We start from the raw sequence: 19,429 nt of genomic DNA on the forward strand, positions 1-19,429 counted from the left end.
CAATGAAAACTTTTATTGAAAACAGTAGTAGTTTCTCATTGTGATATTCACTTTAGTTGCAAAGCTCTCTCAACTTGAAAAATGGCAGATACTGTTGCTGACATGAGTAAGAATTGAAAGATATTTTAAATCTAAATTTGTTGTAAGATTTAATTACAGTATATATCCTTATCTAAAATTATTTATAAAAGCTTACTAGTTTTCAAATATTTCACTTCTTTGTTTGAACTTAGGCTCTTGTTAATTATATTAATTGTAATTTCTGTGTTTGCATGTTGTTAGGTATAAATCATATATGTCATATCTTTATAACAATTTATAAACTTGTTAATGTCAGTTATGATATTATTTAATTAAACTATTTTCTAAAATTTATCATCACCCAAGTAAAACAAATATTGACTGATTTTTTTTATTATTTTCATTCATAATGTTTTTGTGTTGGGTTTTTTGATTAAATACTTGTATGAATTTTCATCTGTGACAGTTTCTTACTAGTACAAATTAATAACACAGGCATAACAAATAGATCATTTTGTTCATTTTTTACAGATTGTCTTATACAATTTTTTGGGAAAAAATTGACAGTAATACTAAAATAACTTTAATATTCTGGCTTTAAAAGGTTTGTGTGAAAGTGTACATACATATACATAGGTATAAATACTATATGCATATTATAATTATATTACTAAAGAGTCATTATTTCATTACAGATGTGAATTTAAAATAGTTAAAATTTTAAATTTATATATCTATTTATGTTTTCTTGATTACTTATTTTTGTTATCAGTAAAATTTTTTAATATAAATAAATAAATAAATAAATTTTAAAAATTTTCAGGAGGCAATTCTAAAACTGCTATGATTGCTGCTGTAAGTCCTGCTGATATTAATTATGATGAAACACTCAGCACACTAAGGTATTTAAATTACTATTTAATTTTTTATTTATAATTATTATTTAACATATATTGATCAGACACAATATGACTTAGTTTGATCATCATCATCATTGGCTTGTTTTAATTGTTTAGTAATAAAAACAAGTTTCAACAAGTTAATTTTACATATTATAAAATATGCTTGTATTACATTAAATATACAATAATTACTATACTCTGTCTTTGGGTATATTTTTTGTTCATTGGTATTATTGCTCACAAGCAGAAGGAATTAATTTAAATATTTGTTCTGTTTAATTAATAATATAATTTCCAATATTATTTAAATTTAAGAAAAGGAATTGATGTAGTAATATTATTTAAACAAAAATTTATGAAGTAGAATGAAAATTATAGAATAAAATTAATAATAAAAATTGTAAATAAAGTACAATAAATAAATAAATGAAACCAAGTTACTTGTGGTGCTGGTCATTGACATTTGATTTATTTTCAAATGTCATTCAATTTATTTTCGAATGTCAACGACCAGCCTAGTTGAAATAAGAATTGACTTGAAGAAGTGTCCAGAAGGGGTAATGAAAACGTTCATCACTTAAATGTTATTCACACTGGGTAATTGATTAGTGAGTCACAATTATTAATTAAAAATTCAAATTGATATGATTTAAAAGACCTATATTATAAAAATAAGTGTGTGCTACCTTTCTGTTTTTCCATTCTGAGTAAAAGCAATGAATCAGTTTGTTTAAGAGCAATATGATATGTGATGGACACAAAAGCTTGCATTTTGACCTAAATGATCCATTGTGCATTCTTCATAGAAACAGATCCTTTACAAATTCTTGTCAAGTTCATTTTAGAACTTGATGGAAACTTGTAAAAAAATTTCAAGTTTACTTTCTAAGGAAAATTGACAGGCTTTACTTGATTTTAAGGTAGAAAAATCTTGTTAAGTATATCTACCAGCATATTTACAAATGAGATAAAAGAGAGTTTTTTTAAGCAGAGTCATAGAAGTGATATAGTATTGAAGAAGAAAAAGTTAAGTCAACAAAATTGTTATAAATGACAGAAATCTTGTTAGTCTTGGAATTGATTAGAATTAAAATTAATTTGAAAAAAAAAATAGACGAATTTGAAGTATTATTTGCTAATTTTACAATAGTCTCAACTTTCCATGCTCATAACAAAAGAGATTCTGCTGTCTGATGATCACCAGCTTCAAAAGTAGTAGAAGGAGTTCTTGTAGGCAAAGTTTGTTGTGTTTTTGAAGCTGGTGATTGTCAGAGATCAGAATCTTTTTTGTTATGAGTACAAATTATTTGGTAATTCAAGATATTTTTATTCTGAAGGTAGAATATTAATCCACTAATAATTAAATAAAGAATTGATGCACACCAGAGTAATATACAAATAATCCGTCGAAAAAACCTTTAACCGGCATGAGGTATGATTAATTGTCCAAGCTAACGTTTTCAGATCCCTCCTGGGTCCTTCTTAAGCTACATTTTGTTTGTAGCGATCCGTTATAACAAAGACCAGCCATTTTTGGAACAAAATTTCAAACAGCGAACTTTGAAATCCAACGGGAATCACATGCAAGCCAGATTTGAAAACTAAAGTCATTACGTAATGACTGGTTTCTTATAAAGAAGGTTTATGTGTTTTTTATATGAATAAAATTTGTATTAGCAGGTCAGAAGTTAAAGAAAAATGTGTGCTGTCACTCCCTAATTATTATACGCATTATTGCAGGTTTAAATTGAATCATCTTTTTGGAATAGGGCTTGCCAAGCTAAAGATAAGGTGATTTAATCCTTGGAATTGATGGGTGAAGATGAGTTGTAGGCTTTGCATATTTCAATTTGCTCTAACCACTTGAGGTGGTCCACATATGATGTTGTGATACGGAGTTTGGCATTTGCGAAGTCTGCAGAGATCTTTAGATCTGAAGCATGTACAGATAATGAGGTGGTAGAGCTGTTGTGTTGGATGTCCCTTTGGTGTTCCTTCCATCTGACTCTAACTGCCCATTTCGTGGCCCCAATATATACCAAGTCCCTGTTGCATCTATGGTCGGTGAGAGGCACTGCACACACCCCAGGTAGTTTGTCATCACAAGTCTTGTCCTTCTCATTGTGTAGTAGATAAAACATAGCGGGGCATCTTCTGTACGCTATGCGTATTCCTTGCTGTCTTGCAATTTTATGATACAAGGATGCCAAGATTGGGTTGTAGATGACCAGTATGATGCTTTGGTCTGGTTGCATGTTATGCCTAGTATGTGGTGGAGAAGGTGGGATTCCGCTGTTGAATTGCCATGATAATCTTTGTACTGTTGTTGAAGCTATGTTGCCTGGCCATTTTGCGGAGATACCTCATTTCTCGATCCAATGCCTTCTGTGTAGAGCAGTGCATGTGGGCCCTTTTAACAAGTGCCCTAAATGCCACTAATTTGTATCTGAACGGGTTACAGGAGTCAGCTGGTATATATGTTGGGAAGTCAGACGCCTTGCGGTATGTAGATGTGCTTATGTTAGCTTCTCTAAATGCAATGTTCAAGTCAAGAAAGTGGACTGAGGAATCACTATGTTGTTCTAGCTTGATGGTAAGGCCATAAAGGTCATTGTTGACCTGATCCACAAAGAGGATGATGTCAGAGTTGCGTCTCCATAGTATAATGACGTCATCGACATTTGTATAAAATGATGCTGTGGCTGAAATTTGGAATTATCTTTTCCTCCAATTGTCTAATGATGAATTCACATAGGGCCCTGAGACTGCACTACCCATGGGTATGCCTTTGCCCTGGGTATAAGTGATTCCTCCAAACTGAAATACGGAGCTGTAGCATACCAGGTGTGATAATTCTAGAATTTGCTGGTGTAACTCCTCATCGTTCAGGTATTGGAACAGAAAGTCCCTCATGGTGCAAAAACATGGCGGTAATTCAATGGATGGATATAATGAGCGGAAATCCATGATCGAGTTGTAACCTGGATGTTCTGTATGTTTGAGGATTTTTATTAATTCTGCAGAATCGGAGATAGAGTATTTGTATCCTTGCAACTGTGGTGAGATGATGTGGTACAAAGCTGCTTCTAATTTGCGAGTGGGAGCTTTGGCTTTATCAACAACAGGTCTTAATTTCTGCCCCTGTTTATGGGTCTTTGCAAATGCAAACAGTTTGGGGGTGTCTGGGGTGTCCATGACAATATCCCACATTCGAAGCCTCGAAGCTAATTTCGTGCTGGAGAAGTGTTTAACTCTGATGTGGAGTTTTTCAATCACGTTGTTCTCTTGTTTAACGCATCTTGTAGCATTGATATATTCGTGCAACTCTCTTTCATAAGTCTTCCTTCTCATTACGACCAATGCTTTGGTTTTATTCGCTTTGATCAACAAGATGTTATTATTGCGGATTCATCTAATTGTATGAGATAGGTCCTCTTTGAAGCGATACACCTGTGTGGAATCTTTGCTGTTTTTAATTTTGTATGTGGCATCCATCTGTAATACTCCTTTTGCATGTTCAACATGCCCTGTATCGCTCGTTCTAGGTCCGGGACACAAGCATTAAGTGTCTCCCTTCTGGCAGGTGTGGGGCATAGGTTGGGCCAAATCCTAGGATCTTTTGGATGTGTTTAAGGATCTGTATATCATCCCATACTATGTAGGGACAATCATGCTGAGCATGGTTGGCCGGGACTTGATAATGTAGGATCCAGTTAAGTTTCTTGCGATATTGCATTCTTAGTTTATAGCTAAACCTTTCCTGAATAATGGTTATTTTTGCATTCTCCACCCTAAGCTGTTGCGGATCTCTTTGGAACATGGCATTTTCCATATTTATAAGCTGTATCAAACTGGAATACATTAGTTTCCTGGAGGTCCTAATTGCCCTATTCATGCACATCCATCTGATCCTGGCTATTAACCCTTAGCCTGCCATTTGCCACGCCCCTTGTTTATGTTTATTTCGTAAAACAGTCAAGGGCAAAATAGGTGAATCAAGTAATATTACTTTAAAAATTCACCAAAAATTAAATTATTATTTTATTCATATGAAAAAAATCAAATATATTTATCAATATACAGTCAAACCTGTTTTTATGCGGGGGATAGGGACCGCATAAAAGAAAATGCGTAAAAAAAATCGCGTGAAACTTTACGAGTGGCTATAAAAAATAGTTTTCACAACACAATTAAAAACATATTTTTTTTTATGCGGTGAATAGGGACCGCATAAAAAAAGTCTCACGTAGAAAATAACTCGAAACCGTACGAAATAACTAGGAATTGCTTTTTTAACTCCTTGGACCTTTTTCTGCAACACCTAATGGGAAAAAAATCCTCTAAGAATTTTAATTTTTATATTAATTAATTATTTCCACTTAAATACCAATCTAACATTAAAAAGTTAAAAATAATCGTTAAATAATGATTTTATTTGATAAATATAGCTGCAGGAAGTGTTATTTCATTTAACAAGGCGTGAAATTTCACACCTGCAGTCTAAAGCTGGAGGGGAGCTAACTTACCATATCTGTTCAAGTATAACATGATATTTATGGTTTTTATGCTATTAAAATAAGAGGGGACCGAAATAAACGTATGAGAAAAAAATTTTACTGAATAAAAAGTGAAAAAACCTGCTGATGTCATAGAAAACAATTAATAGAGTTTTTAAAAATTTTACAGGAGTCAATTATGTTCCAATTTGATTGAAATTTTCATATACCGCACAAAAAAAATCGCACAAAACAAATCGCACAAATAAAAATCACACAGAAAAAGACCGCACAAAAACAGGTTTGACTGTAATTAGTTTTAAATATGACATTTTTCAATAAATTTTATTTGAAAAATTTAAGAAAAAAAAATAATATATTATAACTGACATTCAAACTTGAAAATTTGTTACTTTTTGTCAGATTTAACATTGTCTGGTTACTTCATTCTTATTGGCACTAAGCCAGAACAATGCAGAATATTGTTTTGTACAATTCGATATAACACTTATGCATGTATGTTTATTTGTTGTGAAATTATCACACATTATATCAAACACTTGTTTGAAATCAAAACTTTATTCTGCTATCAACTAATATAATTAAGTAATATACTTTATTCACTTCATATTAAATGAGATTATATATTTTTGTAATAAATATATGATTACCAGTAGCAATACATGTAACATTTGCTGATATTTTCAATTAAAATAGAAATTAAAAATTAAAAAAATATATAAAATATCAGAACTGAAGGTCACAACTTAAATATTTATAACATGTTGATGTATTATAACTGAGTAAACTTAATACAGCATTAATGAACTTATTATAGAAATATTATTGCATAAATATGCTAAAAATGAAATAAAAAATTACCAGGAAATAAAAAATTAAGAAAAAAAACCATTAATTAAAATTTTTTAAGTCAACAAAACACCACCTGGACAAAAATATGTGAAACAGATGATAGACAAGACGATGCCGTCAAGTGCTGACATCTGTTATCGATTTTTGTAAAATTTATCGATATTTGACCAGAGTAACGATGAATCGGTACCCTGGCCGATTTGCTTAAGAATTAGGGTTACGACAGAACGGTGCCCCAGCCGGGAAAGGGTTAATGGTTGATTTCTCTATGGCAATCGAATGTGATAAATTGACATCGGGAATACATGTAATTCTTTGCAGGTCTTCAAAAAAGAGCCTTTCTTTAGCCTTGGTCAGGCTGAAGACAATGTTGCTGTATGTATTAGTCAGCATAACTCACTATGAATAAAGAATCGACGCACACCAGAGTAATATACAAATAAACCTTTGAAAAAACCTTTAACCGGTTAAAGGTTTTTTCCTGCCACATCTGTGGTCTTTGGTTCTCAAAGACAACAGATGTGGCAGGGACTTGGTATATATTGGAGCCACGAAGCGTGCAGTTGGAATTAGATGGAAAGAACACCAATGGGACATCCAACACAACAGGTGTTTCATGTCATTATCTATTTATGCATCTGTTCCTGAGATCTCAGCAGACTTCTCAAACGCCAAGCTTATTCCAACTCACATCAATCAAACGTACTGGATGAATGTACTTCTTCTAATATAGCCTTAATCCTTCCAGTTAATTTCTTTCACGTTTGTTCTAACGTTCTCGGCCCACCCTGGGCCATCTTCAGGAATATAATGAATGAACGTGTAGAATTAGAACGTATACATCGAATGCCTTCCGATTCAAATTACTGTGAAACGGTTAAATTTGTTGAAGGAACATTCTCTCGTGCTATGACGATAAGGCACGTGAGAAAATCTCAGTGAAAATTTACTACATAATCGTTAAAATGAATGCTTTACAACTCAAATATCTTGTGATTTCCCTTCATAGCAGTATTTCCACGCTTGTGAAATGCTAGCCGCATCTTTATAGTTAACGCATGTGTTTTTCAATCCAGCCTTGTAAATTTCTAGTGTTTCCATTATTCTAAGCTGGTCTGTGCGGTGGGTGAGTCTTATGATACGAGCATTTCCTAGATCCTGCAGTGATACCCAGTTCCGTAGTTGCCCGCGCAAGGGCGGTGGTATATTTGCGTTTCTCTATGTCGTACCGGTGTTCCTTCAACCGTTGTTGCAGGGAGCGTTTGGTAGAGCCTACATAGACCATGTTATTATTAAATCTGCTGTCCCACATAGGGATCTCATACACTCCTGGAGCGTGATTTAAGTCTATTGGGTCCTTTCCATTGCGGAGTAGGTCATATACCGATGGTGGCCTACAATATGCCATCTTGGTTTTTGTGATGTTTGAAATTTGTCTATATATTCCATCAAGGTGGCTGTTATAAGTTACAACTTTCCTCCTTATGTTGTTATCCTCCAGCCCCACCACTTCTGCGTGCCTGTTGTTTTTGTTCCCCTGCGCGCACGTGCGTGCGATGTTATATATTAGGTTCTTGCTGTACCCATGCATAGTTGCCATTTGTTGTATGTGTCTGAGTTCCGTTAAGGTATCCTCATACTTCGAATTGTGCGTGAATGCACGTTTTGTTAAGGCTCGGAAGGCCGCGATTTTTATGTATACGGATCTTTCGAGTCGGAGGGGATGAATAACGGTACGTAACAATCTTTGTAAAAGACCTTAAACAAGTTTTCATTGTTATGTATTTGTAGTTGTAAGTCGAGGAAATGTGCCGATGAGTCGCTTTTTTGGTCTAGTTTGAGGGATAAGCAATATGGGTTATTGTTTATTGTGTTTAGGAACCTATTAATGTCAGGTTCATCCTTCCATATGATGATGATATCATCGACATATCGCTTATAAAGTAGGATGTTGGAACTGAAGGCCGGAATGACTTTATGTTCAAGTTTCCTTATTACCAGTTCACATAGGTCTCCGGATAGGGGGCTGCCCATTGGAACCCCTCGTTTTTGTAGTTAAGTCTTATTACCAAAACGGAAGAATGATGAATAGCAGAGTATGTTCGTGAGTTCTAAGATTTGTTTGCGGTGTGCTGAGGTACCTGCCTGGTTAAGCAAAATGTCCCTTAACTCACAGAAGCAAGGTTGTATTTTTATAGAAGGGTATAGGGCTTTGAAATCTAGGATAGTGATGCATGTAGTGCCCGTGGGGTTGATTGCCCTCAATGCGTCGATTAGTTCTAAAGAGTTCTTAATGGTCCAGGGGTACGCGTTCATGCGCTCATGTATGATCTTGTGTACTGGTTAAGGCAATTGCTAAAGTCATTCCGGCCTTCAGTTCCAACATCCTACTTTATAAGCGATATGTCGATGATATCATCATCATATGGAAGGATGAACCTGACATTAATAGGTTCCTAAACACAATAAACAATAACCCATATTGCTTATCCCTCAAACTAGACCAAAAAAGCGACTCATCGGCACATTTCCTCGACTTACAACTACAAATACATAACAATGAAAACTTGTTTAAGGTCTTTTACAAAGATTGTTACGTACCGTTATTCATCCCCTCCGACTCGAAAGATCCGTATACATAAAAATAGCGGCCTTCCGAGCCTTAACAAAACGTGCATTCACGCACAATTCGAAGTATGAGGATACCTTAACGGAACTCAGACACATACAACAAATGGCAACTATGCATGGGTACAGCAAGAACCTAATATATAACATCGCACGCACGTGCGCGCAGGGGAACAAAAACAACAGGCACGCAGAAGTGGTGGGGCTGGAGGATAACAACATAAGGAGGAAAGTTGTAACTTATAACAGCCACCTTGATGGAATATATAGACAAATTTCAAACATCACAAAAACCAAGATGGCATATTGTAGGCCACCATCGATATATGACCTACTCCGCAATGGAAAGGACCCAATAGACTTAAATCACGCTCCAGGAGTGTATGAGATCCCTATGTGGGACAGCAGATTTAATAATAACATGGTCTATGTAGGCTCTACCAAACGCTCCCTGCAACAACGGTTGAAGGAACACCGGTACGACATAGAGAAACGCAAATATACCACCGCCCTTGCGCGGGCAACTACGGAACTGGGTATCACTGCGGATCTAGGAAATGCTCGTATCATAAGACTCACCCACCGCACAGACCAGCTTAGAATAATGGAAACACTAGAAATTTACAAGGCTGGATTGAAAAACACATGCGTTAACTATAAAGATGCGGCTAGCATTTCACAAGCGTGGAAATACTGCTATGAAGGGAAATCACAAGATATTTGAGTTGTAAAGCATTCATTTTAACGATTATGTAGTAAATTTTCACTGAGATTTTCTCACGTGCCTTATCGTCATAGCACGAGAGAATGTTCCTTCAACAAATTTAACCGTTTCACAGTAATTTGAATCGGAAGGCATTCGATGTATACGTTCTAATTCTACACATTCATTCATTATATTCCTGAAGATGGCCCAGGGTGGGCCGAGAACGTTAGAACAAACGTGAAAGAAATTAACTGGAAGGATTAAGGCTATATTAGAAGAAGCCAAGCTTATTATTACATTACGACCTCGTATGTAGACCACCTCAAATGTTTGGAACAGATCGAGAACTTCAAAGCCTACAACACATCTTCACCCATTAATTTCTGGGATGAAATCACCCTCTCTTTAGCTTGGCAAACCCTATTCCAAAAAGATGAATGAATGCCTCTTCTACACTAAAGGATAGTGTACATATTAAAAAATTTTAAGGAATAACAACACTTATTTTTCTTCACCAGTCAACTTTCTGAGACCAACTTTTGTTTCTAAAAACTACAGAAACTGTTTTTTATAAGAAGTTGGACATTATGTAATGACTATAGTTTATGAAACCTAATATGCATGTGATTTCTGTTTTCGAATTTTGCAATTTGAAATTTTGTTCTAAACGGCTGGTCTTCATTCTGATTAATCGTTACAAACAATTTGTAGCTTGAAGAAGGATACAAACAATTTGTAGCCTGAAGTATACAAACAATTTGTAGCTTGAAGAAGGACCCAGGAGGGATCCGAAAACGTTTGCTCGGACAAATTTTTGTACTTTACGCCATTTACAGGTTTATGTGAGATTTAGTCAATATTTTCCTTTGGAATATGGTTTTCAGTATGGTCACTGCTCAAATTTTCTTCAAAAGTATTAACAATTTAATAAATATTAATATATAAAAATATAAATACGACTATACAAAGATAAAACTTTGCTTTTTGTTTTTCCTTTTTGCTGTTATTAACAATTTTTTTGAGCTGTTCTTCAGTTTCAACATTTGCGATTTGCTTGCCAGGCAAAGATGAAGATGCTATGCCTCTTTTTGGTTTAACGCCAAACAGGGCTTCATAAGGACTTTGGTGTATTCCTTCCTGATATGTTGTGTTCTTGGCAAATTGAAACTTCATACATAATATTTTTGTAAACTTGCAATTCTTTAAGCATATGTGGTCTTTTTTCATGGCCTATTCTGATGTGAGTTTCAGATAATATACTGAACAATTCATGTTTTTATGCGCTCTTTTTATGTGCGATTTTTATTTGTGCGATTTTTTTAATGCGAATTTTTAATTTGTGCGGTATAGTTGGCGACTAGTCTCGTGCGATTCGTCATGTCTTACGTTGACTTATTATAGCTAAATAAACTTATTATAGCATAAATGCACTTAGTATAGTAATATTATTGCATGAATATGCGAAAAATGAAATAATTTACTTTTTAAGTCAACAAAACACCACCTGGACAAAAATATGTAAAACAGACGATAGACCAGACGATGCAGTCAAGTGCTGACATCTGTTGTCAATAAATTCTATTTCGTACGGTTTTGAGTTATTTTCTGTGAGACTTTTTTTATGCGGTCCCTGTCGACCGCATAAAAAAATTATTTTTTAATTGTGTTGCGAAAACTATTATTTACAGCCATTCGTGAAGTTTCGTGAGATTTTTTTAATGCGTTTTTTTTAATGCGGTCCCTATTCCCCGCATAAAAACAGGTTTCAGATAATATACTGAACAATTCATTATTGGTAACATAATACTGTATATTTGTTTCTCCTGGTTTCAATGACACAGTTAACTTCTCTTCTTTACTAATTTTTAAAATCTCAAAACATTTTAATCCTCTGTAATCCAAAGATGTACTACACTTAGTTTTAGCAGAAATCACTTCAGAAAAATAGAACAATTGTCTTCTCGTTTACTTGCAATTAATGCATGTAACTTTTCAAAAAAAAGATTACAGTTCACTTCAGTAGCCATTCAATATAAATTAGAGTATCGAATAAAAGTAAAAATTAAGCGAACGTTGCACAAACCAGCAAACCTTGTATAAGACTAACAAACAGCAGAGTGTTCGAGAGTATAACAAATAGATGCCACATGACCTCAACCGCGGCAGAGGATTTGTTGAGAGAGAACAAAGGAATTAACATTTTTTTGCTTCTCTCTGGTTGTGTCTTCTCAGCTTGTTGTTTCGACCTCCACAAGAGCTTATCTGTGCTTGTTGACATATGCCGGCAATGATTCAAATGTATAATAATATAACCAAATATTTGGTATGTGTTGACATTCAGCATAGGATATTGACATTCTCTAATTTCGGTCTTTCATGGTAACATATACATGTTTTGTTTCAGTATTAAGAAGGTAATTTTAAATATATATATTTTAAATTATATATATATATATATATTTATTTAAAATTATATATATATATATATATATTATTGTCTTAATAGCTAAAATACAAAAATAGATAAAAGAATAATCTTTATTTTATTGTAGATATGCAGATCGTGCCAAACAGATTGTTTGTAAAGCTGTTGTTAATGAAGATGCTAATGCTAAATTAATAAGAGAATTAAAAGAAGAAATTCTACGTTTAAAAGCTATGTTAAAAGCAGAAGGAATAGATGTAGATGGTAGGTAGTTTAAATATATAAATGCCTGAATAATTAATTTTGAAGAATATTCAATTTTTATAATTTAAATATTTGTAATATATTTTAGAATTAAATCATTATTTAATTTTTATGGAATTTTTTGATATGATATAAATTTATTATATTATCTTTATGCGTAAGTTTGAGTATACAGAGCATTTTAATCTGATATCATTCATTTACACTTTTTGGAATTAGTTGTCGAAAACATTCAAAATATAATCTTGGAGTAAATTGTATACCTGTTCAAAAAAAGAAACTAAGCCTAGAGTGGAAAAAATGTGTTTGGTTCTAACTTGGTCATTTGTTTTAATGTTATTTTATGAAAATTTTGTTTTAGTAAACAATTGTTTAAACAAAATTATGCAGTTTTGCAAAAAATAATGTAAAAATGCATTATATTTTTTGCTTTAGCCCTGCACATAGTTTCTTTCATTTTAGTTTAGGTATTTATGTTTAGATCTTTGTTTCCTTCTTTGATAAATAAATGGATTAAATGTCAAAATAATTGTATTATTTATTTATTTATTTATTCATAATTAGTTTTAAATTATTTTATACAGAAAACTTTATTTAATGTTACAAGTGATTTTTTTTTCTTCTTTAGCTCTCAATGAAAGTTTAATGAACATCAACTTAAAAGTTTATATTTGCAAAAGAAAGTAAAAATGTAATCTCTGTGTGCTAAGGTGCTATCTACTGTTGGAGCACTTTACATTTTTTTTTGTCATAGGTCACAATCTTGTTTGGTCTGCTACGGTCACAATCTTGTTTGGTCTGCTACGTCGTGTGTGTGGCATGTTATCTCCCCTCATTCAGCTTTTCTTCATGTTACATCTAACTATATTTCTGTGCACTGTTAGATTCATTTATTTACTTCATTTCTGACAGGTTATGGGCCTAGGATTGCTTACCAGGAAAGAATATCCAGTATAAGAACTAAATAAACAGATTTATTATCTAATACAGTATGGTGGGTCCTAGTGGATTCTTAAATATTGAGAAGTTGAACAAGGACAATTACGATCTTTGGAAAATACAGATGAAAAGTGTTCTTGTGTATAATGATTTGTGGAAATACGTTGATGGTACTGAAATGAAACCAGAAAGAATCCAAGAGGAATGGATCAAGCAAGACGCAAAGGTGGTGGCACTAATAAATCTAAGCCTTAGTCTTTGGGCAGTTGAACCATGTGAAAAATGTTGAAATGTCTAAAGAAGCATGGGATAGACTTAAGGCAACATTTCAGTCATGAGATCCCATTAGAAAAGCAACGTTGTACAAACAGTTACTATGAATGGAAAAGGGGCAAAATATGATGATTATGCAGTACGTAAATGAGTTCACAAGTAAAGCTGATCAACTGAAGGAAGCAGGAATAGAAATCCCATAAGAATTTCTATTGATTACTCCTCAAATCACTACTGGATGAATATGAAAATTTTTGTATAGCCATAGACTTGCATGATGACATACCGTTGCTTGAAAACCTCAAAGTAAAGTTAAAAGAGGAGGAAGCAAGACAGAGGGAGTGCGTTATGAAGTTAACTGAGAACAAGAGAAGTGACACATTTTTCTCGAAAGGGAAAGTCTGACCGTGTAAAGCATTCACAAACAAACTTCATGGAAAATAATACAAGATTCAGAGGTTAAAAGTTTGATGGAAGGTGCTCTAACTGTGATAAAAATGGACATATCAATAGAAACTGTAAATCAAAAACAAAACGCACAGACGTAAAAGTTACTAGCAGTGCCCTTACTACAATCGCATGCAACGTGGAATTCACAAACTGATTGAAAAAGAGATATTTAGATAATGGTGTGACAAGACGTGTAATGACCAATACAAATTCTTAACTCTAGACCAAATTGAACAGTTTAAAGTATATACTGCCACAGAGAATTATGTGCAAGCAGTTGGTATAGGTGATGTGAATCTCAATTTAAAAGTAAATCAATGAGCAATAAGTTCTGTAAACGTACAAAACATATTATATGTACTGGAATTGCACCAAAACCTTTTATTGGTAGCACAAGTGTCACTGACAAGGGATACATTGTTGTATTTAAAAATTATGCGATCATTAAATGTAAAGATGGTTATGATGTTAACAGCTATGAAATGTGATAACCTATATGTTGTCTATGAAATGGAAGATCAAATGATGTTTTTGGCAGAAACCACTGACAAAAATCTATTAAAGTAGCCTCAAAGATATGGGCATGCAAACATTAATGATCTAAGAAAAATGAAGATGGAACAACTGGTCGAAGGCATGGACCTTTCAACAAAAGCAAAAGAATTTAACTGTGAAATATACTTTAGATTCAAAATACATGTACAACCATTTAATAAGTTGCATCACCGAGAGAGAGATTTTGGGCTTAGTGCATTCCAATGTATGTGGTTTGTGGTCCAATGAAAACTGTATCATTAGGGGGTGCAAAATACTTTGCAATGTTTTTTGATGCTGTACACACTATATGGAAACTATAATGCTAAAAAGTCACTCAGATATTTTCCAAGCATTCAAATCTTATAAATGAAGGGTCGAAAAACAAACAGGTCATTGAATCAAAAAGCTACATACAGATAATGGTAGAGAATATTTATCAAATGAATTTAACAAATTCCTCAAAGAAGGAATTGTATGACAACTAAGTGTCGAGTACACTCCACAACAAAATGATGTAGCAGAACGTGCAAATCAGACACTTGTTGAAATGGCAATGTATATAATGTTGCAAGACTTCCTCAGTCACTAAGGGCGGAAGCAATCAATACGGCCACATTTTTATGAAATACAAGTGTGACAAAAGCCTTTGATGGAAAACATCAAATGAGCTATGGTTTAAGTAAACCTTATGTTGATTTCTTTAAAATCATCAGATGTAAATCTATAGTGTTGGATAAGACTAAAATATGAGGAAAATTTCATCCAAAATGTGATGAGTATGAGTTGGTCAGATACTTGAATGAGTCAAAAGCATATCAACTGTGGAAACTAGACACTAAGACTGTCATCATAGCACATGATGTGAGATTTCTTGAAATAATCCACACAAGTAAAACCTTTCTGAAGAGTATCTCCACTGAGCCAGATTTTGTTGCTGCAACACCGAACGATGTGTATATAATGATGCTAAATCAGATGATGGAGATGAACAGTGAAGATGATTCAAAAGTAGATGGAGAGTGAATCTAATTTGATAATGAATCTAATTTGGATGAATATCTAGAAGAAGAATGTGATAAGTTCAAGAGGAGAGTTTCTTGAGCCAGTGAAAATGAAGTCATCCAAAAAATGGGTGAATGTAGAAGGCTGAGAAAAGTTTATCAAGTTGTTAAAGACAAAATCCCAGACTCTGAACATGTGACTGAAGTGTTAAATCAAGACAACAGAGAGTCATGACTAACCACCATGAAAAAGAATATGATAGCCTACATGAGAACAACACATGGATCTTAGTACCGAGGACAAACAATAAGAAAGTATTAACAAATTATTGGGTATTTAAAACAAAATTAACCAACAAGATGACATAGAAAAGTATAAAGCACAACTTGTAGCTCTAGGTTATACCCAAGAAAGAGGTATAGACTATGATGAAGTTTTTGCTCCAGTTGCTAGATACGAAATAATAAGAACATTATTAGCTGCCTCTGTAAATGAAGAAATGCATGTACCTCAAATGGATGTAACTTTTGCTTACATGCAAAGTGATTTATCGGATGAAATATATATGGAGCAACCTAAGATGTTCGTCCTGGGCAAACAAGAAGATAAAGTCTGTAAACTATTGAAATCTTTATACAGATTAAAACAGTCTGGAAGAGAATAGTACAAGCAGCTAGATTGCTTTATCACAAGTATTGGAGGTGGGCACACAGCAGCTGATCCATGCATTTATGTATTCTGGCTGGAAGAAGATCAAGTGATATTCATCGTTTATGTAGACAATTTAATATTGGCAGTGAAGAAGATTGAAAACCTTGAGACCATTAAATCGAAACTGAAGTCAGCATTCAAAATAGCAGATCTAGGCCTTATAAGTAACATTTTAGGTGTTGAAATAAAGAGAGAAGAGTAGTGTTCGTCTGACTCAAACAAAATATATTAATGTATTGGTGAAGTGATTCAACTTAGCAGATTTGAAAACTGTTGCTACAGCAATAGAGTCAAATATAAAAATTTTGAATGAAATGTGTCCAATCACAGACAATGAGAGACAAGAAATGAAAAATCGGCCTTATATAGAGCTCATTGGAAGTCTTATCTAGCTGTCAAACATGACACATCCAGACATTGCTTTTGCTTTGAGCACATTAAGTCATTTTTGTGATGATCCTGGCAGAACACATGGATGATTGCAAAGTGTATTTTGAGGTATTTTAAAGGTATTTCTGTGTATGGAATAACATACATCAAGAACAATGAAGAGCTTAAAGTCTACATGGATTCAGATTGGGCTGGTGATGTAGATGACAGGAAGTTGTGTACGGGTAACATTCTGATGTTAGCAGGCAGTCTGATTAGTTGGAAGTCAAAGAAACAGACATCTGTTACAATGTTGACCATGGAATGAATGTTGACCATTTCATGCAAAGCTTCAGCTCTAGCTGAAGCTTTGCATGAAATAAACTACATAAAAAGACTTAATACATATGGATTTTAAAAGATGTGTAAAGGACCCCATTTGTGTTTACTGCAATAATCAAAGTGCAATATAGTTATTGAAGAATGGTTTTTTCACAAGCATAGTAACATATTGTCATAAACTTTCATGTCATTCGAGAATTAGTCAAAAGAAGGGAAATTGTAATTTAATATTTGAGCATGGACCTAATGATTGCAGTGGTCCTAATGAAACTGCTAACAAAATCCAAGTTTGATAGATTTGTGAAAATGTTAAAATTAAATTGAAATAATTAATATTTGTTATATGTATATAGCACACAATGATAGAGGGAGTGTGAAAGAAAGTAAAAATGTAATCTCTGTGTGCTAAGACATATTTTGTATTAGATGGCACTATCTACTGTTGGTGCGCTTTGCATTTTTTTTGGCCCTAGGTTATGATCTTGTTTGGTCTGCTACATCTGTGTGGGGAGCATGTTGTCTCCCCTCATTCAGCTTTTCTTTGTGTTATATCTAACTTTATATTTCTGTGTGCTGTTAGATTTGTTTGTTTGCTTCATTTCTGACAATATTTTTATGAGATGGATAAATTTTATTTTTGTCGTAAAAGGAAAATTAATTTTTAATTATTTCTGTTTTATTTTTTTAAAATTTATTTGTATTTATTTATAATTATTAGTGATCATTTTTGCAGATAAATTTTTAAAAATTTAATGATGCTAATTGAAGTACTAGATTTTATAAAGTCTGGTACAATTGAAAAATTTGATTATATGCAGACTATAAATGTATGTGTCATTATGAAGAGAGTCTGAAAGTTTTTGCACATCACATAACATTATAGAGATTTGATGTGGAAACCACGTCTGTATTGTAATCCATCTCTTGCTATATCCATTTCATTACATTCTCTGTGATAATGGTGGTCACTGCCAGAGTTCCTATATATATCACATGGCAAAGGCAGTACATTGATAAGATTTTTTATGTAATCATATAATCACAGTTAAATCAGGTGATTTTGGTGGCTATTTCATAACACATCTGTCCCTTTCTCTAGCATTCCCATATTCCTATGCATTATTGAGGTAACACTGTGTTAAGATAAAAAATTTTTGAGACTTTCTCTTCATAATGATATTTATATAAAAGTGATATCATTTGTAGTCTGTATATAATAAATTTTTGAAAGTGTTACCTGACTTTATACAACTCTTTATAGTAGTAGTAGTAGTAGTAGTAGTAGTATAGTAGTTAATATATTAATTAAATTTCTTCTTTGTTAATTTTCATTTTTTTTATAACTTTTCCTGTTTATTTTTACATAATTAATCAGTTTATTTTTTGTGTAGATCTGAATATAATCACAGATCTAGACATAAAATAAAGATAAAAATATCTAACATCTTGTATGCTAGATCCTTTTTATTTAGAGCTGTTGATAAATATACAAATTTCTTGTTTATGAAACAAAAATTAAGGAATATTGTAGAAAATCATAACAGAATAACATAGTATTACAAGACTAATGTGGAGAATTATTCAAGTAATGTAGACCAAGAAGCATAGATCTACAGCTAGAAAAAGACATAAATTTGTGTAGATAGACTTCAGAGTCTCTGAATATGAACATATCTGGAAAAGGATGGACAAAAGTAGAGAGAGAATGTTCAAGTGTAATAAGTTGATGTTTTGGGCTATAAGAAATGATAGAAAAAATTTTATAGAAAGAAGAATGGCTCTAGAGAAGTCTCAGGCTATAGAGAAATAATCACTAAGAATATCAACTGAACAGATTCTAAATAAACAAAAAGTGATAAAATAGAATCTATTATACAGTACTAGCAAAATTATAACTATGAGAGAACTTAAAAAATAGTTATGGCAGTTTGGATTTATAAATAGATTATTGGTAGAAGTAGAAGGATAATTTACAAAAGAAGCTCAAGGAACCCTATGGTTACTCCTGTTAAAGTTTTATAGAGATATAAAATAAAATAGATAAAAATAAAATTTTATTTCTTTATAACAAAGCTCTTTGGCCAGTGTCATTTTAACTGTATTCTAGAAATTAAAATTATTTTAGATTGTGAATTATATCATTTCTTCTTTTCATCTGAAAATGGGTTGATATGTTTCAAAACATTAGAAACAGATTTTGTAATTTTTGACTTGTTTGAACTGACTGGAAAAGTATTATTGGATAATTTATGGATAATTTTTAGTTAAGAAAAATATACATGGTGTCTAGGTTAGAAGTATCCAAAAATACACAAATATATCTAAGCATCTATGAGATTTATTAAAATAATTTTTTAGTATTATACAGAGTAACTTTCCAAGTTTTCATGAAAGTTAGTAAAGTTTAACATAGACAACTTTTTATTTTTTATTCACTTCATGCTATGTTGTTAAGAAGTCAGTGTTTTTAATGTCAGTTAAAAATTTTTTG

The 19,429-nt window shown here is 32.8% G+C and overlaps 1 protein-coding gene across 4 annotated transcripts in view; it reads left to right on the forward strand.

The window, feature by feature from the left end:
• Window positions 1-19,429, forward strand: part of unc-104 (kinesin family member unc-104) — a 187,472-nt gene that overhangs the window by 90,521 nt on the left and 77,522 nt on the right. For all 4 annotated transcript variants that reach the window (XM_067278651.1, XM_067278667.1, XM_067278660.1 and 1 more), the window contains exons 10-11: window positions 845-923; window positions 12,179-12,315. In XM_067278651.1, coding sequence (XP_067134752.1) covers window positions 845-923; window positions 12,179-12,315 — 216 coding nt within the window. The remainder of the gene's footprint in view (window positions 1-844; window positions 924-12,178; window positions 12,316-19,429) is intronic.

The sequence above is a fragment of the Centruroides vittatus genome, unplaced genomic scaffold, assembly GCF_030686945.1.
Source record: "Centruroides vittatus isolate TY-2023 unplaced genomic scaffold, ASM3068694v2 contig_1168, whole genome shotgun sequence".
NCBI lineage: Eukaryota > Metazoa > Arthropoda > Arachnida > Scorpiones > Buthidae > Centruroides > Centruroides vittatus.